We start from the raw sequence: 25324 nt of genomic DNA on the forward strand, positions 1-25324 counted from the left end.
AACAATTGTGATTAAAATAGAGATAGAGGATGTATGTGGATGGATGCTTGGTGTGGATAATAACCGAATGATCAGGGAGGTGCCAGTCCAAGAATGCAGTGTCCATCGGCCAAAGAACGCGTCAAGTGGAAACAACCAGAGGACCCCTAGGGAGGGCAGACCGGAATCCACCCAAAAGCCTCAAAGATGGGAGAACCGAAGGCTCCGTGTTGTTCATCAGGAATGTGCCATCTGCTGATTGATTCAGCAACAGCATGATGAAGTAATTCCCATAGTCTGGCATAGGAATAAATTCCTATAAAAATAGACTCTAGAAAGTGAGAACTTTGGGGTCTGATTCTGCAAACCAACTTCCAGAAGCGTCAGATGTGCATCTGACAAGGCCCTGTTCCCTCCTCATGTCCAGGCGCCCTGGCCAGTGGCTTGGCACGAGCAACTCTAAGGCTGGTAACTATGGTAACAACCTTGCAGAACATACGTGAGTGAGAACAAATGTGTGAATAAATATGAAATTGAATGGAATGTTCTAGCTATAACTAACTGCTTACTATGATTATTTCTGTATTCACAGTAAATGTGGCATTTTGCCTTTTCCCCTTTAATAAGATCCTGCTGGTTTTTATTTTATTGGTATAACATAAGTAATCCACCTCCCCGAGAAGTGGAAGGTAGGTCTACAGAAGAATTCTTCTGTCAAGCTATTGCTGTCTACAATGTGGGTTAGGTCAGCATAGCTACTTCACTCCAGGGTATGGACTTGTCACACCTCTGAGACCCCCAGGTATGGTGATGTAAGTTCCCAGTGTAGACCAGCCCTATAATTGGACATGGCTCTCTCCTGGAAGTGCTAGTGCTATTTGCCAGCCAATACAGGATTTTTAACATGCACTGTGCTTTTATTCTGTGGCCGGGGATTGAACAGGCTGCTCTGTGTAACGCTTCCAGATTTTAACAATGTGTTAACAAAAAAGACTGATAATGGGATTTCACTGAATTGATAGCATTTTTACTAGTATATGACCATTTTAAAGTTAATAAGTGGCTACAAACCATCTTTACAACCATAAGACTGGAGGCTGAAGCCAAGATTTCGTTCCTAATAAGCTTCCATACTGTATAAACCCAACCATAATCCACCCACAGATTGATGGGCCCTATTTTCCCAACTTCAGGAGCCAATGGAATGTATTCATTCCCTGCAGATGTAGAATGGTGTCCAGTAAGTTTTAAAGACAGGAAGTTTTTGTTTTAACTTGTACATCAGCAGGTTAAAAACCAAAGAATTCAATGTCTATATAACATACACATGCAGTAATGATGCTTATGTGATAAAGTTCCACTCCTTTGACGGTTTCATCTGCCCAGTGATCACTAATTTGTGGCTGTATGGCCTACTTCTAACATTTCAAACCTATGTATGACTTCAAACAGATGTATTTTATAAAGCCACAAAAATAAAGTAAATAAATAAATATAGCTGGACATAAAAGTTTCCCTCTTTAAGTTACATTGCTCCAAGATGTAATACAGGCAGTAATCTTTTGGACCGCTAACATAATGAATGGTCATAAAACTCATATCCCACCATGGCTATGCTACGAAGAGATTAAGTTACATAGAAAAAAGTCATTTGAAAGCTAGGAATTCCCCTTTCCAGCGGGACAAGGTTCCCCCCCCCATCCCCAACGCTGATACATTTTGAGATATTGGGCCTTTCCCCTAAAATCTTTACTGTTGGACAAAATGTTAGTTGGTACAGTTTCAAAGTAGTTGTTTTTTATTTAAACCAACTCAGCTTTTATGAAAATGTATGGAATATTGTGATGGGTTGGATCACAGAAACCCCCTTGGGGTGGCCAGCTGATGTGCCATGACTACTTCTGTCCCTGCTTTCCCTACCAGCTTGGGACTCCAGCACCCTGTCTTGCTGAGCCACACACACCCGCCTGCTCCAACACAGATCCAGGGTCTGACCCACATGCCCCAAAGCTGCAGACTTAATTGAAAGCAACTTAAGAAGTGTTCCTGTCTTTGACACTCAGATGCACAACTCCCAATGGGGTCCAAACCCCAAATAAATCCATTTTACCCTGTATAAAGCTTATACAAGGTAAACTCAAATTGTTTATCCTCTGTAACACTGATAGAGATACGAACAGTTCCCTCCCCCTCCAGGTATTAATACATACTCTGGGTTAATTAATAAGTAAAAAGTGATTTTATTAACTTCAGAAAGTAGAATTTAAGTGGTTGCAAGTAGTAACAGTGAATTACCAAGCAAAATAAAATAAAACCTGCAAGTCTAAGTCTAGTACAGTAATAAAACTGAATACAGATAAAATTTCACCCTCAGAGATGTTTCAGTAAGTTTCTTTCACAGACTGGACTCCTTCCTAGTCCGGGCACAATCCTTTCCCCGGTACAGCCCTTGTTCCAGCCTAGGTGGTAGCTAGGGGATTTCTCATGATGGCTGCTCCCTTTGTTCTGTTCCACCCATTTATATATCTTTGGCATAAGGCGGGAATCCTTTGTCCCTCTGGGTTCCCACCCCTCTTCTCAATGGAAAAGCACCAGGTTGAAGATGGATTCCAGTTCAAGTGACATGATCACATGTCACTGTAAGACTTCATTACCCACTTGCCAGTCCACAGGTATACAGGAAGACTTACAAGTAAAACACAGCCATCTACAGGTAACTGTCCTGGCTAATGGGAGCCATTACGATTCCAAACCACTATTAATGGCCCACACTTTGCATAACTACTTCGAAATAACAGTTATATTTTATATTTCTAGTTTTAGATACAGGAGTGATACATTTATACAAATAGGATGCCCACACTCAGTAGATTGTAAGCTTTGTAATGATACCTTACAAGAGACCTTTTGCATGAAGCATATTCCAGTTACATTATATTTACACTCATTAGCATATTTTTATAAAAGCATAGAGAGTGCAATGTCACACATATACAGAAGAGATGATGGCATGGGGTGTTTTTGTAATGACTTACTAGAATTCATTTGGGAGGCCTGTTGGACTAGTTACAGCTTACCCACACTGCAGCCACTGCAATATATATTAAAACTTTTTAAGCTACAGCACATCATTATGTTTTCTCTAACACACACACACACACTTTTGGTTTGCTCATTTCCTATCAGCAACGCATGTTTTTGAAAGAACTAGACTCACCTGGGAATCCTGCCAAGAGAAATCAAAATTTCTCAATACAGAAATTAGACTCACCACCATAAAAAATAATTAATAAAACAAAATGATGTCTCACAAAAGAGACATTCATTTAGGACAAAAATCTTGCAGAAATTACAAATTAATCTTTATCCCCACAGGCAATAAATTCCTTTTCAGCCTTCAGGAACCTTCTTGTACATGAAGATGAAATCACAATTAAATATTAGTGTTATGAAACCAGCTGCTTACTTTTTGATCTGTTCCAGCTTGCTCTCTTCTGCCTTAATATAATCTTTCAGTGATGTCACCAGGTCTTTTTCTGTGTTAATTAAGTCTGTCATGTGACCTAGAGAGGAAGTAATGATTTCAATTGATTATTAGATCTTCTTAATCCTCCTCATTTAGAGCAGTGTTTCTCAACCACTGGCCCTGTCTCTGGCCCCTGAGATCTCTCTGACACACCTTAGGAAGGCAGCAAGCCAGTCCCTGGTATCAAGAAAGTTGAGAAACACTGATTTCAGAGAGATTTCCCATTGGAACAAACTTGGGCACATAAAAAAGAAAACATTCAAGAACGTGTTTACTTGGCTGGACATTCTGTGGTGTTCTTATTATCCATGAAGAGGTGTTCAAAAAAGATTTCTCTCCTTTTGATGGAACTTACAGTAGAGAGACACAGTCCTGTGTTTGACATAGCTTGTTGCCATGGAAGTGAATGGAGTGTCACAAATTTAACATTATGACTAATTCAGGACTCATTTAGAAGAGAATAAAGGCTACGAAGGAGTAAGCTCTTGTTCAAATACATCTGGTACATAGCAAATATGGAAAGAATTAATTATGGCGATACACAAAGTAGTATTTGTTTAAATTGCTTTGCTTGCACTGACAGATTGTTTCTCAGCTACAAATTCATAAAGCAGTAAATCCTACAGGAAATACAGCAAACAGGCAGCTGAACCACTTAACCTTAGGGTAAATGCTAGTTTAACAAATGCTTCATACACAATTAAAACATCGAGGAGGAGAAAGATGGGATCCTGAAATGCTGGAATTGTACATCCTAATCAAGAGTTATTTCATGTACTCAATTCACAAAAAGCGGCTCTCAAACCAAAGTATGGTTTTGAATCCAATATCTGTAATAGTAGACAATGATTGTGTATCCTGACCTCTTGTCATTTTAACAGAACTGATTTGAATACAAATTTTCCCTCAAAAAGATAAAAAAAGCAAGCAGGGCATGTAAAACTATTGGTGCATTTAGAGCTATGCTAATTAATAGAGCACACAGCTTCATCTTTAATCACATCACCGCAGAGACAGTTCTGAAAGTTGGCAGACACAGCTCTGCAGTTATTCACTGTACATACAGAAGTAAATCTCACCAATTGAAGTGAAGAAGTCCATATGGGCATAAGAATGAGGCAGCAGAAAGCTCAGGACTAAAATACACCAAACCTTTACGGATGCCATAGTCCAATAGCTGTTGCCTCAGTACACACCTACAAGAGAAAGAGTGATTAACAGACTTGTATACACCATAGCACTTAGCCAGATTTTACCCCCACATCAGATAAAGTGGTTTTTTATTCACACTGTTTCACCTGAAGTTTGTATGGGGGGTCACAGTTGTATTAAACAATTTTTCTCCCTATTAACACATTACTCTTTTGGAATTCTTTCCCTCCAGGCTGCAGTACTCTAGGAAGTAGAAATCCTCCCAAAGGACTGACAACATTCTGCAAACAGCACTTGTATTGCTCCCTTATACAGTAAAATGGAGAAAAAAGAGACACACCAAGGAGGCATGTTTTCAGAAAGAAAACCTCTAAGAAGTCCCAGCAATGTTGAAGGCAGCACCATCATAATACAATTAAAAAAATTTTTAAAGCCCAAAAAATAAACAGAACTAGACGGAATCAAAAACGAATCACTATATATTGCATCAAAGTTAATTTTTCCAGTGTAAATACAAAATATCCGTTTTCAAACTGAGCCACTAAAACAAATGCCTATGGAATAAACATGATTGAAAGAGATCCCATATTGACAAATTCCATTAATAAATCATTCGTTCCCCATCATAACGTATATAATACATTTCTGAAGGCATACAGTATTTATAAGCCAGCTGATACCAGTTACTCACTAGAGGCTACTGTATTTCCTCCCATGAACTGCTGCCAAAGTTTTATAGCCTTTCAAAGTCCCGGACTTTCACCAGAGCCTAGAATTTTCTCCCTATAACTTCTTTCTGTGGGTTCAAATCAGGAGAGGAGAGGAGCAGGCTTGAGGAAAGAGAATGTGTGCTGTCCTCATCTTTCAGTATCCAGTAGGAACACCACTTAAAAAAAAAAAAGTAGTCCTAAGTGCATTTACCATTTCCACAGAGGAGAGGGTCTGCGAAGCACAGAAGAGGCCCACAGCAGCTGACAGGAACAGTGAAGGCAGCACTGGCAATGGTGAGCTACTATCAGAAACTATTGGATAGCTATGAGGACCCCAGCACCAACAGAGCAGCATGGCGACTCCAGACCCTGATCTCCTGTAGAGCACCTGAGATCTACATGGATCTGTGAGATTTGGGGGCTAGAAATGTTGATGTTTGTACTAGAGCTGGGGAAAATATTTTAGACAAATAGATCTGTTGAAAAACACAGTTTCGATCAACTCAAAAGCATTCACAAATTTGACCCCATTAGCTTCATCTCGGAAAAAGATTTTAGGGCTAGCTTCAGTGGTGGGGGGGGAGAAGAAGGGGAGAGAGAGAGCACTCACGCGTGCACAAATGACTCTACAGATTAAAAGAGCTCTGTGAAAGCTGGAAAGCTTGTCTCACTCAACAACAGAAGTAGGTCCAACAACAGCTATTACCTCACCCACCTTGTCTCTCTGAAGCTGGCCCTTAAAAAACAACTGAAATGGACTTTTCTGATTTGCTGATAAATTCTGAGGACTTTTCAAACTGAGTATTTCCCCGATTTTTCACTTCACTGGCCAAACAAAAAAAAATTATTCACCCAAACAACCAGTTGGCTCTGCTAACAAGAATAAGCATTAGTATAAATTGTCACTACTGGGCACCTGTTCTCTAACCAACTTGCAACAAGTACACAACCTATTATGAGAACCAGTGAACTGAGTCTGGGAACGAACATAGAAACTACACCTGTTTACACCAGGTCTGAAGTTCTCACCAGAGCAAAATTCTCCCTGGTATAATTCCCCTGAAGCAGATCGAGTTAGTTATATCAGAAATTAATATGCTCCCCCAAATGACCCAGTTCCGTTCTCCTTTATTCACAGGAAGCCGCATCCACACAATTGGGACCCTTAAGGTGCCAAAAGAAAGTCTTCAGAGTAGAAACAGATTGCCTTCAGAGTAGAAACAGATTGACGGTTAGGGGGTACATTTGTACTGTAGCTGGGAGCATGCCTCACAGCCCAGGTAGACCAATTTACTGTGCTACCTCAGAGCTAGCATGAAAATAGCCGTGTGGACATTGCTACACAGGTGCTGATTCAGCCACCCAAGATCAGACAGGCTTGGACTTGGGCAGCTAGCCCAAGCTACTGTCTGTGCAGCAACGTCTACACCGCTATTCTGTGCTAGCTCTGTTTGAGCCAGTGTGCTAAAGTCTACCAAGACTGGGACGAAAACTCCCAGCTGCAGTCTAAACATACCCTTAATGTGACTGCTGAACTTCATATTTTATTTCCAAGGAAGTTCAGCACCTCCCACACATTCAACTGAAGCAAGCAAATAAATCTGTGCATTGATTACAAAGCACAAACAAAAAGAAAAGGAGTACTTGTGGCACCTTAGAGACTAACCAATTTATTTGAGCATAAACTGTAGCTCACGAAAGCTTATGCTCAAATAAATTGGTTCGTCTCTAAGGTGCCACAAGTACTCCTTTTCTTTTTGCGAATACAGACTAACACGGCTGTTACTCTGAAAGCACAAACAGTTCTACTACACTATAAATATTTGCTAACTTTGAATTATCAGTACTTGGAATACATTGAACTATCAGTACACTGTATATTCATGCAAAATACAAGAACAGAGTTTTTTGTAAGTTATCTACTTCAAACAAATTGATTGGAAAGGATCAGATTTGTCTCCTATGCCATGTGCATAAGCTGAAATCCTTCCACAATGTCAAACAATATCACAATGAGGTCTTAGAAACTTCTAGACTGATGTACTCTAGCATCAAAGTTTTCCCCCCTTCACCTTCCCTCACAGCTTCTTCTAACAGTGTGGCAATCTTCCAGAAAGCTTCTGGCCCCAGCTGCAGTTGTATCCAACTCCCTCCAAACCCTCTCTCTCAACCATCCCACACTCTTTTCATTGCCTAGATCAGGGGTCTCAAAGTCCCAGCCATTTGCAGCCCGAGAACCTCCCCAACATGGCCCACGGAGCTCCAGCAATTTGGGGGCAGGATCTCTCCCTTGGCCCTGCCTGCCACCCCAGGGTGCTCCCCCGCCCACGCGTCCCCCAGACAATTTAAAACGGCCCGGGGCCCCTCTCACCACTGGCAGTGCACCAGAGCTGAGCAGCTTCCTGCACGCTTGCTCCACATGGCTGCCGGCCCCTCCTTGCGGCCCCTGGGCAGGGCTGTGCCTCCGCGCACTGCCCCTGCGGCCAATGGGAAGGTGCGGGAGCAGTGCCTGGGTGAAACAGCATGCGGAAGCCCCCTGGCCTGGCCCGGAGCCCCAGGTAAGTGCTGCCACCCCCCCTTCCTGAGCCTGCACCCCCATCCCTTCCCGCCCCCAAACTCCCTCCCAGAGCCTGCACCTCTCCTCCATCTGAGGGCCTGCAACCCCACCCCCAGCCCAGAGCCTGCACCCAGCACCCCCAGACCCCCTGCCCCACCCAAACTCCCTCCCAGAGCCTTAGGCAGGTGGGGGGGTAGAGTTTTTTTGGGCAGCATGAGTGACATTATTGGCCTACTGGGAGGATTTGAGGACTGGCACTAAGGTAAATTGAGTTTGAGAGCCCTGGCCTAGATGGAATCTTTCCTGGCATCTCTGGATCCTCCCACAACCTCTATTACCATCCCAGAAGGCTTCCCTCCCTGCTGGAGCTCAGATATTCTGAGAAAAATATCTTACTTATAAAACAGTAAGTTATACATGGTTTAAAGCATTCAAAATCGTGTTTTGTCTCCACTTCTTCTACATATTACTTGCAGTAGGATTGTAAAGCCCACCACAATTCCACCTACTCCCTCCTCCTGATCCCCAGGAATATCAGAAGATACTTTAAATGTTAGGTTAAAGAAAAATAACCTCTCTTCTTCAAAATGTCTTTGATGTGTGTGTTCATGTCATGGGAAACATACATGCATGCATGCATGCATACACACACCCACCCCTCAGAACAAATGGCATACTACCAAAAAAAAAAAAGTTAAACAGAAACTTTACTTTTCTCCTCTTTGGCATTTGAAGCTTCCAAGTCCTTCAATTGTCTTCTAATATAAATTCCAGAGAGTTCTACAGTTTTCTCCTCTAAAATAGCTCCAGCTAAGACAGCAACCATAGGCGCCGACTCCGTGGGTGCTCTAGGGCTGGAGAACCCCTAGGGAAAAGTTAGTCGGTATTCTGCACCCACCAACAGCCAAGCCCCTTCCCGCCCCCCGAAGTGCACCGCGTCCCTGCTCCTCCACCTACCTCCCAGCGCTTCCCGATGCCAAACAGCTGTTTGGCGGTGCTTCGGGACAGGGGAGGAGCGAGGACGTGACACACTCAAAGGAGGACGCAGAGAAGAGGCAAGGACTTTGGGGAAGGGGTGGAATGGGGTGAGGCAGTGCAGGGGCATGGGTAGGGTTAAGCACCCACCAGGAACAGTGGAAGTTGGGGCCTATGATAGCAACCATCTCAAGATCACAATGACAAAGACGTCCTCTGTAAGCAAATAAATAGATTTTCTTTATAACAGTAAGTACTGCTCCTAGAGGAATATGGGTGTAGTTTTTGTTTTTAAAGGAACAGATCCCACACTTAGGTCTGCATCTCTCTCGTACCAAACAGAAGAGGATTACATCTTTTTTAAAATAAGTGCTATAAATATTCACTCTCTTTGTGCTCTACAGACTGATGGGAGATTGCAAGAGAGTTACTGTCAGAGTAAATGTGCAAAAATTTCAGTGGGAGAGTATAGGAAAAGTAAGTGACCCTGTGAACAAAGTAAAATTAAAGCAGTTATAGGCATACTAATATAATGCCATGCCAATTATTCATATCTTGTTTAACTTGTCTTTGTTAAGCTCCCAGAGTGCTCCTTAGTTCCTCCTGTTAAAAATGCAGGTGTGCTTTAAAGAGGCATAATGCAAAAACTGCTATTCAGATCTCCCCAGAGGACTATATCAGAAAATCATGAGTTATCTAACTTGATAATCAGGGTTCAGTGTTTCATCAATTATCCTGTGCAGCTTCACTAAATATACTGGTAGAAAATACAGCATAGCAGTGAGGAAAAAACAAACAAACAAACTTCACTTCTTGATGAAGCGTCTCAATTAGGGAGGTTTGTGCAAAGAAATCCTAATTTCTCTAACTGAATTTAGGGTTACCAAGGATACATCTCAGAAGGCAGTATAGTGTGGGTACCAGAACTTTAATTTTGAAGTTCTTTCAATCATGTAATTCCTTAGCAACCAGTTCCCCAACGATATACTGTTGTGTATTGTCTTATAAGCAAGGATCCAACTGCAACACACCAGTTCTGGTATCCGCACTCCACTAGTTATATACCAACACAATCTGATCCATTTAAAACATGGATGTAAAAGTTTAGGAGGTTGTTTATGGTCTTCTATGTAGCCCAATGTGCCAACAAAGGATCAGCTTTTTCAGCAACAAGGTAAGTCTTTCACCAAGTGAAATTTTTATCCAAGGCTTTATTCTTGACCCGCCGTGTGCCCACATTAAAAGAAACTAAGCAAAACTTTGCCAGTTCCAAACTTCCTGCTTTTCCAAACTTGGATTAAACCTTAGCTTGTAATAACTGCTGGGAGGAGGCAAAGTTCCACAAAATCCTCTTCCATCCAATCACTCAATTGTTTTTAATAGTAGTATTTTCTTTGGAGCGCCTGATCAGGCCTCCACTTTCCTAACACCTTTGAGAGAGATGAGGCTGGAGTTAATTCTTTGCTTAGTGGAAGTCAAATAATGTTTTTCACCCTATCAGTGTTGAATTTTTGGAAGATGTGAAATAAGATACTTATTTAGCACAAATCACTGAAATATCTGAGTGTCTTACAACCTTTAATGTATTTATCCTCACAACACCGCAATGTGGTAGGGAAAGTGATATTAGCACCATTTTACAGTTAGGCAGAAGGTCTGTCTACACATATAGCTATTCTAGTATAGCTGGTCTGCTTTAAAATCCATGTCTTATCTTACTCTAGAAAAGTGGTGCTCAAACTTTTCCAGTCATGCTTCCCCCCCACTTACCAGTAACAGAATTGGTCCATGCCCCCCCTCCATTACAGCATAGCCAAGGTTTCCTCAGCAGCAGAGCTTGGGCTGAAGGCGGAGCTGGGGGCGAAACTGGTCTGCGGATGGAGAAGGAATGAGGGCAGAGGTGGGCTGGGGCCAGAACAGGGGGCAGAATGGAGCTGCAGCCAGAATCGGAGCTGGTCTGGGGGCAGAAAAGGAGTGAGGGCGGGGCAGAACTGGGGGGCACTCCCTCCTCATCCCCACACAGGGGCTGGCCCCAGCCCCACACATCCCCCCCAAATAACATTCCTCCTCCCTCCACACTTTGAGAGGCGCTGCTCTAGAATAACCTTATGGACAAATCTTAAGTGACTTGCCCAGATCATTCAGGAAGTCTGTAGCAGAGCAAGGAATTGAACCTGGCTCTTCCACATGCTAAGCTAATGCCCTAACCACTAGACCACCCTTCATCTGACACGTCATGCTGCAAAATTTTTATGACCCCAAATTCAGGACTTGTAACAATACTGTATGATATGCTTATTGGCTGTTCAGCATCTGAAGGCTGAGAATCAGCTATTTAAAATACACCTCTCCCCCGATATAATGAGACCCGATATAACACGAATTCAGATATAACGCGGTAAAGCAGCACTGGGGGGGCGGGGCTGCGCGCTCCAGCGCGTCAGCGTATCTGGCTCCAACACGCTGCTCAGAGCAGCGTGTTATGGGTGCCGAGCCAGGGCCGAGGGGTTGGATAAGGGGCAGAGGGTCTCGGGGGCGGTCAGGGGAGGGGGGTTGGATAGGGCATGGGAGTCCTGGGGGGGCCTGTGAGGAGGAGGAGGTGTGGATAGGGGTCAGGGCAGTCAGGGGACAGGGAGGTTGGGGTCCTGGGACAAGGAGCAGGGAGGTCTCTGGAGGGGGTAGTCAGGGGACAAGGAGTGGGGGGGTTTGGATGGGTCGGGGGTTCTGAGGGGTCAGTCAGGGGGCGAGAAGTGACTATTAATAATGGAGATGCTTGAGGCCAAAGCAAAGTGAGATATAATGCAGTTTCACCTATAACGCAGTAAGATTTTTTTTTGGCTCCCGAGGACCGCGTTATAACGGGGTAGAGGTGTAGTAATAAAGCTAACCCCAGTGAACTTTCCTGATATGAAGAGGCTTAAAAAGGAACAAGTCAAATGTGAAGGAATTCTTTAATATTTGTGTAACATACTTGGACATAAGCTAAAAGGGAAAGCTCAGGAGAATGGAGACAAGCTTTAGAACTGCTAAGGAAAATACTGAGGTCGAGATGGGAAATTATGGACAAGAAGCTGTTCAGACAGGAGAAGAAAAATCCTTTACTCGTGGAATTCCTAAAGGCAGCAGTGTTAAAAAGGTTGACATTTGGGGGGGAAGCATGGGCTGTTATAGCAGAAATAAGGGGGGGGGGGAAGAGGAGAAATCAAATCAGTATCTTAGATGTTTCTTTACTAATGCGAGAAGAATAAGCAGGAAGAACTCGAAATACTAGTAAATAAACACAACTATGACATAGCTGGCATCATGGAAACTTGGTGAGAATACGCATGACTGGAAAATTGGTACAGAAAGGTACAGCTTGCTCAGGAAGGACAGCCAGGGAAAAAAGGGAGGTGATGTTGCCTTGTATATTAAAAATGTATACACTTGGACTGAGGTTGAGATAGAAATAAGAGACAGACTTGTTGAAAGTCTCCGGGTAAGGATAAAAGGGGTAAAAACCAAGGTGGTGTCATGGTAGAGGACTACCAAACCAGGAAAAGGAGGCTTTTTTTAAACAACTAACAAAATCATCCGCCCCCACCCCAAAAAAAAAAGGCCTACAAAAAGTGGAAACTTGGTCAAATAACAAAGGATGAATATGAAACAACACAAGTATGTAGGGACAAAATTAGAAAGGCCAAGGCACAAAATGAGATCAAACTAGCTAGGGACGTAAAGGGTAACAAGAAAACATTCTACAAATACATTAGAAGCAAGAGGAAGACCAAGGACAGAGCAGGCCCGTTACTCAATGAGGGGGGAAAGACAACAACAGAAAATGTGGAAATGGCAGAGGTGCTTAATGACTTCTTTGTTTCGGTTTTCACCAAGAAGGTTGGTGGCGACTGGACATCTAACATAGTGAATGCCAGTAAAAATGAGGTAGGATCAGAGTCTAAAATGGGGAAAGAACAAGTCAAAAATTACTTAGACAACTTAGATGGTTTCAAATCACCAGGGCCTGATGAAATGCATCCTAGAATACTCAAGGAGCTGACTGAGGAGATATCTGAGGAGATATTAGCAATTATCTTTAAAAAGTCATGGAAGATGGGAGACATTCCAGAAGACTGGAAAAGGGCAAATATAGCACCCATCTATAAAAAGGGAAATAAGGACAACCTGGGGAATTACAGACCAGTCAGCTTAACTTCTGTACCCAGAAAGATAATGGAGCAAATAGTTAAGAAATCAATTTGCAAACACCTAGAAGATAATGAGGTGATATGTAACAATCAGCATGGATTTATCTAGAACAAATTGTGTCAAACCAACCTGATAGGTTTCTTTGACAGGGTAACAAGTCTTGTGGATGGGGGGGGGGGGGGGGCGCGGGCGGCAGCAGATGTGGTATATCTTGACTTTAGTAAGGCTTCTGATACTGTCTCGCATGACCTTCTCATAACAAACTAGGGAAATACAACCTAGATGGAGCTACTATAAGGTGGGTGCATAACTACTCTCTAGGAACGATTTTCCAATCAGTTATATCAGTGGTTCACAATCATGCTGGAAGGACATAATGAGTGAGGTCCCGCAGGGATCAGTTCTGGGTCAGGCTCTGTTCAGTATCTTCATCAATGATTTAGATAACGGCATAGAGAGTACACTTATAAAGTTTGCAGATGATACCAAGCTGGGAGGGGTTGCAAGTGCTTTGGAGGATAGGACTGAAATTCAAAATGATCTGGACAAATTGGACAAATGGTCTGAAGTAAACAGGATGAAATTCAATAAGGACAAATGCAAAGTACTCCACTTAGGAAGGAGCGATCAGTTGTACACATACAAAATGGGAAATGACTGCCTACGAAGTAGTACTGCAGAAAGGGATTTGGGGGTCATAGTGGATCACAAACTAAATATGAGTCAACAGTGCAACACTGTTGCAAAAAAGCAAACATCATTCTGGGATGTATTAGCAGGAGTATTGTAAGCAAGACACGAGAAGTAATTATTCTGCTCTACTCTGCACTGATTACGCCTCAACTGGAGTATTGTGTCCAGTTCTGGGCGCCACATTTCAGGAAAGATGTGGACAAATTGGAGAAAGTCCAAAGAAGAGCAACAAAGTGATTAAAGGTCTAGAAAACATGATCTATGAGGGAAGATTGAAAAAATTGCATTTGTTTAGTCTGGAGAAGAGAAGACAGAGGGGACATGATAAGTTTTCAAGTACATAAAAGATTGTTAGAAGGAGGAGGGAGAAAAATTGTTCTTCTTAACCTCTGAGGATAGGACAAGAAGCAATAGGTTTAAATTGCAGCAAGGGCGGTTTAGGTTGGACAAAAACTTCCTAAAAACCGTCAGAGTGGTTAAGCACTGGAATAAATTGCCTAGGGAGGTTGTGGAATCTCCATCATTGGGGATTTTTAAGAGCAGGCTGGACAAACACTTGTCAGAGAGAGTACCTGAGTGCAAGGAACTGGACTACACAACTTCTTGAGGTCCCTTCCAGTTCTATGAAGAGATGAGGGGCTGTTTTTTTTTGTTTTGTTTTTTAAAAAATATTCTCATCTCTACTCCAGGCTGGTCTACACACAAAATTATACTGAAATAAGAAGTGTGAATTAAAACTAATTTGGTTATTTCTGTGCAAGTATGTATGCATGCTATTTTGGAATTAAAGTAGCTTAAACTATTTTAGTTAAAGTTGGTAATTGACCAACTTTAATTAAAATTAACTCTAGCTACTTCCAATTTTGAAACAGAAATGTCTACACACAGACTTGCACAAAAATAACTAAAATCAAATGATAAACAACAAGAGGTATGAATTAAAACTGATTATTGTAGAACCTACCAAGTGGCTCTAGTCATAGACTGTGATCCCATTGTGCAAGGCATTGTACAAACACAGAACAAAAAAGACAGTCTTTCCCCAAGGGACTTACAGTCTAATTCTGACAACGAACAACAGACAGAGACCAGGATGGATAAAGAGTTTTAAATCTGTTTTTATTTAATTTAAATACAGGGGTTTTAAACTCTTTAAAAGTAAATTTAAAATTGACAATTATGTTAAGATCTAAATTTATTATATTAAAAGCATTCAAATTAAATAAAAAAATATTGAACTGTACATGTTTGCTGCTTTGTTTTAAAAAAAGTCAGACCTGGTGAACTGGTGGAAGCCCCTGACTAAGCACCTGGAATCAGTTTGCTGCAATTCTAAACCAGATTTTCATTTCAGTTTATTCAGTTAGCTCAGTGCAAGGACGAGTTCATTCAGAAGTTAAGAAACCAATCGAAAAAGCAGGAAAGTTTGTTTTCCTTTTCCAATCTACGAATAAAAACTAGTGAGGAGAGGATGAAATCTACTCGTTCTAAAATCTTGAAGGACATGGTGACAAAAAAAAAACAAACTCACTTCAATTCCCTAACAGGTAGTAGTTTATTTAATAAATTAGTTTTTAATTTAAAAAATTGTAATTATTTTTCCTTACATATCCAGCACACTTAAGGTAATTTAATTTAAAAAAAATTAAAATGTTGGGTTTGTGCATTTAATTGAATTTCTATTCAAGTAGAGCATGACACAAAGCACCAAAAAACAAAAACACCTATATAATTGCTTAAATAAAATTAGTCCGGATATAGTGTCTCTTCCCAGTTAGCAAAAACAACAACCAAATTTAGCAAAAACAACAACCAAATTTAGTGTAAAGGCTACGTTTAGTTGCAAATCTAAAATGGTTACCAACCAGAGAATTTTTCTTTAGGAAAACAACCAAAAAGTACAAATGCAAAACTTGATTAGAATTGATTATTTTAAATCAATATTTCCTGTTTGCTGATTCAAATCATTAAAATCAGTTATTTAAAATCACTTTGATTTAAATCAATCCACCCTGATATAAACTGACAGGGGAGCACAAGTAAACTATGAGACAATATTGTTCAGCTTCATAAGCAGTACAAGTCTGAGCACGGATGCAGTCTGTGACTGGGCTTAACTACCATCATCAGCAAGGCAAGGGACCCATATAGTCATGCTCCAATTTTTTTTTATTTTTTTTGGGGGGGGGGAGAGGGGGATCTAACCACATCCTGGATAAAAGAGGCGGAGCTAAGCCATATAAGTAGACTGAGGCTTGGTCTACATGATAGACTTCGGTCAACATAAGGCAGCTTACATCCTTAGCAGCAGCAGGAAGCCCTGGGGGGCCGCTAGACCCCAGTGGCAGGGAGCCAGGCTCCCAGCGCAGAGTTTCATGTGGAGCTCCCCCCCACACTGCCCCTCTTAAGTCGGTGGAAGCCCTCCTGGTAAGGACACACACTACTGACAGAACGAGGGTAGTCTGGGCATGAACCACCACAGTAATAAGTTGATCTAACGTGCCCTGAAAGAACACAGCTGGAAAAAGACTGTAGAGGAGACCGGTCTCTCTGACAGAGAGGAGTCCTGATCCAGGGTCTGCATGGGTAAGGGAACTGGAGTCAAATACAGGAATAGCAAAAAACACTTGCAGTTTGGAGTTGAGCTCAGAACTGGTAAAGGACCTTTTGTTTAGCCCTGAACCCCAGAAGCAAACTGAACTGTTACATAACTCTGCCACAGGATTGAGCCAAAAAGATCCAGTGCAGGAGTCTGGGTAAGAGACTGTCTGAGAGGGATCGCCATGGCTGGGAAAGTGGCCACCAGGAGGGAGTGCTAGAGGCCAAGTTTCCTGCAACTACTCCCAGTGGAATTCTGTGCCAAAAAATTATGTACACAATATTTTAAAATTCTGCAAATTTTATTTGTCAAAACAACACTATATAATCATGCCAGTTTCAATTATTTTGGCAATTTATTTCAAAATAAATATCAGCAAGTATGTCTGTAACAATACAGACAAAAATTCAAGTTCCCCCTGCCCAGACCAGCCACTCACACCCCCTCAGGCATCCTTAACTCTAGGGCACACCCTCATGGCTAGATGCAGAGTTGCAGGTACTCCTGGGGGAATTCTGTGCCACTGCACAACGCATTTTGCGGAAATTAGTGTTGTGTGTGCAGAATTTCCTTCCTCCCCTCCCCCAGAAATGGTCTGCAGAGCTCCTGGCTGCCACTAGCGGCCGCTGGACCCAGCAGAGCCCAGCTTGCAAATAGAAGACAGCGCCAGAGGGGAGGGCGAGGGAGCTGGAGGGTTCCTGGCAGCTGCAGTTCCCAGCATGCCCTAAAAGGACACGACAACACACAGGAAACTCTGTGCAAGCCCAGGACCAGCATCAGGCTGTTTCTCCCTCTGGATCCCTGGGCTCTAGGAGGGTAGGAAGTGAGAGTGGGCTGGGACGGGGGCCCTACAGAGCTACCCTGAGGGGAGTAAGAGGTGAGTATGTCTGGGACAGGGAAGCCCCAAAGCTGGGCTCTGGGGGGGAGAGGGAATGTCTCTAGGCGGGGGGCCCCCCATGACTGGGCTCTGGAAGGGAAAGGACAGAGCAACAGGAACTCTGGTTTCTAACTCTCTGCTCCTGGGGGAATCTGTGTGTATGTCTTATTCGTTACAGACATACTTGCCAATAGGTATTTTGAAATAAATTACCAAAAACAACTGAAACTGGAGTGATTATATAGTGTTATTTTGACAAATAAAATTTGCAGAATTTTAAAATATTGTGTGCATAATTTTTCATGTTTTGGCACAGAATTCCCCCAGGAGTAAGATTTACACCCTGTCTATATTAGAGTAGTTACACCAATGCAAACCCCTAATGTAGCTACACTACACAGGTGTAAGAGCAGATTTCAGAGTAGCAGCCGTGTTAGTCTGTATTCGCAAAAAGAAAAGGACGACTTGTGCCACCTTAGAGACTAACCAATTTATTTGAGCATAAGCTTTCGTGAGCTACAGCTCACTTCATCGGATGCATTCAGTGGAAAATACAGTGAGGAGATTTATATACACACAGAACATGAAAGAATGGGTGTTTATCATGCACACTGTAAGGAGAGTGATCACTTAAGATGAGCTATTACCAGCAGGAGAGTTGGGGGGAGGAGAGAAAACCCTTTGTAGTGATAATCAAGGTGGCCCATTTCCAGCAGTTAACAAGAACATCTGGGGGGAGCGGAGGGGGGAAATAAACAAGGGGAAATAGTTTTACTTTGTGTAATGACTCAACCACTCCCAGTCTCTATTCAAGCCTAAGTTAATTGTATCCAATTTGCAAATTAATTCCAATTCAGCAGTCTCTCATTGGAGTCTGTTTTTGAAGTCTTTTTGTTGTAATATTGCGACTTTTAGGTCTGTAATCGAGTGACCAGAGAGACCGAAGTGTTCTTCGACTGGTTTATGAATGTTATAATTCTTGACATCTGATTTGTGTCCATTTATTCTTTTATGTAGAGACTGTCCAGTTTGACCAATGTACATGGCAGAGGGGCATTGCTGGCACATGATGGCATATATCACATTGGTAGATGTGCAGGTGAACAAGCCTCTGATAGTGTGGCTGATGTGATTAGGCCCCGTGATGGTGTCCCCTGAATAGGTATGTGGGCACAGTTGGCAACGGGCTTTGTTACAAGGATAGGTTCCTGGGTTAGTGGTTCTGTTGTGTGGTTGCTGGTGAGTATTTGCTTCAGGTTGGGGGGCTGTCTGTAGGCAACGACTGGCCTGTCTCCCAAGATTTGTGAGAGTGATAGATTGTCCTTCAGGATAGGTTGTAGATCCCTGATGATGTGTTGGAGAGGTTTTAGTTGGGGGCTGAAGGTGATGGCTAGTGGCGTTCTGTTATTTTCTTTGTTGGGCCTGTCCTGTAGTAGGTGACTTCTGGGTACTCTTCTGGCTCTGTCAATCTGTTTCTTCACTTCAGCAGGTGGGTACCGTAGTTGTAAGAATGCTTGATAGAGATCTTGTAGGTGTTTGTCTCTGTCTGAGGGGTTGGAGCAAATGCAGTTGTATCTTAGAGCTTGGCTGTAGACAATGGATTGTGTGGTGTGGTCTGGGTGAAAGCTGGAGGCATGTAGGTAGGAATAGCGGTCAGTAGGTTTCCGGTATAGGGTGGTGTTTATGTGACCATCGCTTATCAGCACCGTAGTGTCCAGGAAGTGGATCTCTTGTGTGGACTGGTCCAGGCTGAGGTTGATGGTGGGATGGAAATTGTTGAAATCATGGTGGAATTCCTCAAGGGCTTCTTTTCCATGGGTCCAGATGACAAAGATGTCATCAATATACCACAAGCAGAGTAGAGGCATTAGGGGATGAGACCTGAGGAAGCGTTGTTCTAAGTCAGCCATAAAAATGTTGGCATACTGTGGGGCCACGCGGGTACCCATAGCAGTGCCGCTGATTTGAAGGTATACATTGTCCCCAAATGTGAAATAGTTATGGGTGAGGACAAAGATGTAAGAACATTGCTTATGATGGTGCAATTACCTTGATCCAGTGTAGGATCAGATTATTAACACAGGTGTAAGCCCCACTTCAAAGCTATGCAGTGCATTACAGCTATGCAGGGAGTTTGTATTGATGTAACTACACTAGTGGAAATCTCTAATATATAGGTAGAACCTCATTTGCCAAAGGGATTCATAGCAAGCAGTGCAGAACAAACTATTTGCTTGAGACTGACATTCCTTCTGCAGACTCCCAGCCCCAAAATAATGGAGTGAGCTGGAAAGGAACACAGGGCTCCTTCACAGCAATGCACAAGCCTATTAGGCCACCCACCAGCTCACAACTGGACATTAAGAAAATTATCTGTAAAACATTTGATATGTTTACTATAAACAAACATCAGGGGGTTTCTCTGTCATGTTTAGCTGGGTTAGTACAGTAATTTGCTTCTAAATTTTCCTATATTCATACAACAGTATTACTAAAAAGGTACATCTAGTCTGATATTTTCTTTTGCCTTCGCTCCAGCTTACATTACAGCCTGGTCTACACCTAAAACTTGGGTCAACCTAAAAACTTTGCTCAGAGCTATAAAAAACTTCACACCCTGTGCGATGTCATTAGGCCAACCTAACCCCCACTGTACATGCAGCCAGGTCGATGATAGAATTCTTCCATCGTGGTAGTAAGCGTGTAAGCTATAGTGACATACCTGCAAGCTCTCCCCCGCCAGCTAAGAGTAGCTAGCAGGAGCTGTGCAGCTGTAAGGTTCATAGTGTAGACCCAGCCTTACAAGCAGAAAAAAAAATTGTCTCTAGTGTAACCTATGTCCAGTGCTAGTTTGGAAAGTACTGCATTACAAAGTTAAGGTCAGAATGCACGAAGTGGTCTTTTTCAGGATCTTAAATGTGAAAATAAATTTACCAAGCCTCTCGCAATTAAACTGCTTGCCACAAGATAAAAAAAAAAGTTATGTATGCAAAGCTTCTGCTGACCCAATCATCGTCTACAACTCATATTCCCACTTAAACATAAGCTACAATTAAATCTAATTCAATTTAAAATCTCATTTATATTTTGCTTTTAACAGTTATGTACATAACTCAAGTCCGTTAAACTGAGTTTTGTAGGAACAAAAGTACATTTAAAATTCTGTTTAGTCTCAGCTGAGAGGGTAATGCAACTTTCAACTTCTCAAAATAAGAACTGCTTAGACTAGCAGTTCCAGATAAAATCACAAGTAGCTTGGAGTAACCTCTTTCTCTGAAAAAATAGTGACCAAAAATTAGAAGAAAGTAATGGGATTTGTGTAATGTCAGGTTTTTCACATCTGTATATTTTTGATTAAATTGCATGCTCTTTATTCATTTTATGAAACACTAACTGTAAATAGGGGAAAATGAAATAAACTTCTTTCCAGAAGTTTATAAAGCAAGCAAAAGGTTAGTGAAAGAATGCTACTGCCACGTATCACCCCCTCCCCCACTCACTGTAATGGACATTTCATCTCTCCAAATTTCTTTCCAATGGGAATCTCAAAAAAGATCTACACCTCTAAAATAAACTAGAAAATCAAAGTTTTGTACAGTATATAAACCTTGCTTGCGACAACTAATTCTTGATTCTCATGTCTTTTCCACTGCTTGCAGAGATCACTCTACAGAGCTCAGCATAAAAACATATTCCTAGCATCTGATGCACAAATAAAATTAGCCCGAAAACTTATTACAAGTTTTTTCCCCTTCTAATTTAAAGAAACTGCTTTAAACAGCCCCAATGCAATTCAGTCTGCTGAAGACTGGAAATCAGGAGTTACAAGGAAAACTCATGTGTGTAGCCTCCAGCTACAGTATTCTTGTTTAAACAAACATAGCTAATATGCTCTCTGGTGCCATGACAATGGGCACAGACTAAGAATATGGATGGAAAATCCATTCCATAACTGCACTTGACTAGAGAAGTCTGATCCCATTTCAGAAGTAGCAAACACGTGCGTATCCTGATCAATACGCAGATATGCTTCCTTCACGGAAAGAAGATTCGGGATCAGCAGGAGGACGGAGCTCCTAAAGTGGGTGGATGACTGCATCTGCCTGGACCCCCCCACCCCTTCCAGCTGGGCCCGAGAGGGGCTGCTGGCGCGGCTCACGGCCAGAAAAGACCCTCGGACCCGCTCCGGACCGCACAGGTTCTCTCGGGGCCCGCGAGCTCCCGCCGCTTTTAACACCCCCCCCCGCCGCCACCCGGCGGGTCCGGCCCGCCGCAGAACCCCCACGCGGGTGGAGCAGGCTCCTGACGACAACAGGCGAGAGGCGTGAGGGAAAAGCAGCCGCGGCCCCAAGGGAAGAGACTCCCCAGAAAGGCCGCCTCGGCGGGGTCAGGCCGCCCGCGGCTCCCCTCACGCCGCGGGGGCGGGGCGGGACTGCAGGTCGGGCGGCGCCTCACCTGCGGGAAGGCGGCTGCTGGCTGCTCCTGCTGGGACACGGGCCCCGCTCTCCCTGCGCCGCGCCGAGCCGAGCCGCCGGTAGACACGGTAGGACCTGGCGTGTGGCGCAGCCCAAGAGCCGCCTGGGCCTCTTCGGAATCTTTATATCGGCCGGGCCCGTGTCGCTCCGCCCGCCGATGGGGGGGGGAACCACAGCTGCTGGCCACGCTGCGTCTACGTGAGCTCGAGCACAGCAGCAGCACCCTGCGCAAGCGCAGCAGCCTGCGGGGGGCGGTCACCCTGCAAACTATGTGGGCGTGGCTTGTTCGGGGGCGTGGCTACGTGCGTACCTCGGGCTGGAACAGTGGGCAAATTGCACGGTCCCCTGGCAGCTGCATAACCCCCTCCCCCGCCCCTTACCGCAACGCCACCCCAGCCCCTGATTGTGCCCTCTCCCCTAGCGCAGGCCCACGAGAGAAGAGTTAGGATTTACCGTGGGGGCAGGATGGAGAGAAACTGAGGCAGGCTCTCCACCCAAAGTAGACAGAGGCATCCAGTGCTTTCAGTTGCTGGGGCTCAAGCAATTTTTTTACTTTCATAATTGACAGAGCAAGGCTTGAGGTGCTGGGCACAGGCACTGCGTGAATCTTCTGTTGGGGAACGCTTCAGCCCCAGACACTCCCCAGAAGGTGGGGGGGGGGGATACTGCTGCCTGTACCCAGGTCCCTCCCCACTCTGCCTCTTCCCCTGAAGCCCCTCACTGCTCATGCCCCCCCCCCCCATGTCTAGGTAGCATTGTTTCTGGCACTCCACAAAATTTATGCTCAAATAAATTGGTTAGTCTCTAAGGTGCCACAAGTACTCCTTTTCTTTTTGTGAATACAGACTAACTGGGCTGTTACTCTGAAACTCCAAAGGCAGTGAGCAAGCATGCCTCCACAAGGAGGTGATCTGCATAGCATCTATGGCATTTGTTCTCCTGCATGGCTAGTCCTTTTGGGGGAGGCCTCCCACAGCCTCTTATACACCCCACCCATGGTACTGGGGCTATGAACTGCCCAGCCTGGAGGCACCAGGGAATCGGGATCAGTCCTGGCACAAATTAAGCACTGGAGGTACCTACCTACCTACCATTAAAAGATATGCTCCAGCTCACATGACCAACAGCTCCTTATATCCAATATGTTGAGTTTAGGTAACTAACTATGGGCTTTAGAGAGGATCATGTTGCATGAGTATTCATACAACCCTCATTCGGTTCTCACAGTCCTGTGCCCTATGCTCCTTTCCCAGCAGCAATAAGATCACTGCAAATAGAATGGGATAGAGCTCACATGGTAATTTAATTTTTTGGCAGGATAAAAATGTCAAATACAAAATTTCTCAATCAGAAAACCCAAATGCTTTGACAAAAACCAGACATTTTAGATAAAGATAGAAACTTTCACAGAAAAAAATGTAGTCAAAAGCCATTTTTCATTTTAAAAACAAAGTTCTGAGACACTTTTGGCCACTACTTGTTGGAACCATTCACTGGGAGTCATTAAATCTTTGGTACATACTGTAGTCTGGTGTCTTTCATAATGGCTGTAGTTTGCCAGAAGCAACTATTGATAATACCTCAATGTTTCCCTCATATCAGGTATCCTTTATCAGGATGTATAGGTCATCGCTCTTACCTTGCTGATGCCTAATGCCCCAAAGGAGTAGTGCAATTCTTGGAGATGTGAACAGTTGAATATTGAATACAAGTAGCGAGGTTATTTTACCGGTGTATTTGGCAGTGGTGCAACTGCTACCGGAATACTTTGTCCAGCTCTGGACATTTCAAGAAGGGTTTTGGTAAATAGGAGAGGGTTCAGAGAAAAGATACAAGAATGATTAAAGGATTAGAAAACATGTCTGTGTCCTCTTGGGAATAAGGTATTGAACAAGCAAGTCAAAATAAAGAGTGGTAATAAAATGTAGGGGAGAGATCACCCAAGAATGGAACAGTAAAGTCAAGAAAAAGTTTCATAAGGAGACGGACATCCAAAAGGCTGTCTCATTGCTTTCCCACATCTTTCTCAGATTTCAGAAACAAAGCAGAGTGTCACCTTTGCTCATGAAATACTCTGAGCCACTCATAAGGGTATTATTTAAATACCAGAATAAAAGGAATGAAATCAAGGATTACAAATGTGCGTTGACTTTATGATTGGGGGGAGAAACAGTGGTGTAACCATGCACTAAAATAAAGATGTAAATAAGGGGAAGAGGAGTAGAAATATGGCTTAGTACAACTCTCCACAGGATGTTGGTCCTATTAAAAACAAAACAAAACTCCATGATGGAGTCCCAGAATCACAAAAGAGCTCCAGCATGGACCGAACGGGAGGTACGGGATCTGATCGCTGTATGGGGAGACGAATCCGTGCTATCAGAACTCCGTTTCAAAAGACGAAATGCCCAAACATTTGAAAAAATCTCCAAGGGCTATAACAGGGACCCGCAACAGTGCCGCTTGAAACTTAAGGAGCTCAGGCAAGCCTACCAAAAAACCAGAGGCGCAAACGGCTGCTTGGGGTCAAAGCCCCAGACATGCCACTTCTATGATGAGCTGCATGCCATTCTAGGGGGTGCAGCCACCACTACCCCACCCCTGTGCTTTGACTCCATCAATGGATTATCACACAACATTTTGGGGATGAGGAAGATGATGAGGAGGAGGAGATTGAAGATAGCGCACAGCAAGCAAGCAGAGAAACCATTTTCCCGGAGAGCCAGGAACTGTTTCTCACCCTGGACCTGGAGCCAGTATCCCCTGAACCCACCCAAGGCAGGCTCCCGGACCCACCAGGTGGAGAAGGTGTACCTTTGTAAATATAATACATGGTTTAAAAGCAAGCATGTTTAATGATTAATTTATGGCCCGTAGAGCTACTGGAAAAGTCTGTTAACGTGTCCAGGAATGGAGCGGAAATCCTCCAGGGACATCTCCATAAAGCTCTCCTGGATGTACTCCCAAAGCCTTTGCAAAAGGTTTCTGGAGAGGGCAGCCTTATTCCATCCTCCATGGTAGGACACTTTACCACCAGGCCAGTATCACATAGTCTGGAGTCATTGCATAAGAAAGCATGGCAGCGTGTGGTCCTGGTGTTTCCTGGCATTCAAGCAACATCCATTCTTTAGCTCTCTGTGTTATCCTCAGAAGAGTGATATCATTCATGGTTACCTTGTTGAAATAGGGGAATTTTATTAAGGGGACATTCAAAGGTGGCTGTTCCTGCTGGGCTGTCTGCCTGTGGCTGAACAGAAATCTTCCCCGCTGTTAGCCACGCAGTGTGAGGAGGGGTGAAGTGATCATCCCAGAGAATTGGGTGTGTGTGCGGCGGGTTTAGTTGAGTTTGTGTTGCACGTTAACCCGAAAACCGCAGCCCCTCCTTTTAAATTGCCAACCCATTTTAAATGGCCAACCCAATGGCTGTTTGGTATGGGAAATGAGGGTGCTGCTGTTTGAAACCATTCCCACTTTATGAAGGTTAAAGAAGCCAAAAGACTGTGGCTTACCATGGCTGCCTGCAAGCCGAATTCTGTTGCCCGCCAACCCTGCGTGTGTGATAACTCACACCAAACCAGCAGACCCTCAATATA

The 25324-nt window shown here is 43.6% G+C and overlaps 1 protein-coding gene across 7 annotated transcripts in view; it reads right to left on the bottom strand.

Annotated features, from left to right (window-relative positions):
• Window positions 1-21959, bottom strand: part of P4HA1 (prolyl 4-hydroxylase subunit alpha 1) — a 73189-nt gene extending 51230 nt beyond the window's left edge. For 2 of the 7 annotated variants that reach the window (XM_048857526.2, XM_048857528.2), the window contains exons 1-3: window positions 21712-21958; window positions 4585-4701; window positions 3446-3542 (exon numbers count right to left, since the gene is read on the bottom strand). In XM_048857526.2, the coding sequence (XP_048713483.1) occupies window positions 3446-3542; window positions 4585-4672 (185 nt within the window). In that variant the 5' untranslated portion in view covers window positions 4673-4701; window positions 21712-21958. Of the gene's footprint in view, window positions 1-3445; window positions 3543-4584; window positions 4702-5348; window positions 5544-21711 lie in introns of all 7 variants that reach the window. The other 5 variants (XM_048857524.2, XM_048857525.2, XM_048857527.2 and 2 more) reach the window with 4 other exon arrangements.
• Between the last annotated feature and the right edge of the window lie 3365 nt (window positions 21960-25324).

This window comes from Caretta caretta, chromosome 7 (assembly GCF_965140235.1).
Source record: "Caretta caretta isolate rCarCar2 chromosome 7, rCarCar1.hap1, whole genome shotgun sequence".
Taxonomy (NCBI): Eukaryota; Metazoa; Chordata; order Testudines; family Cheloniidae; genus Caretta; species Caretta caretta.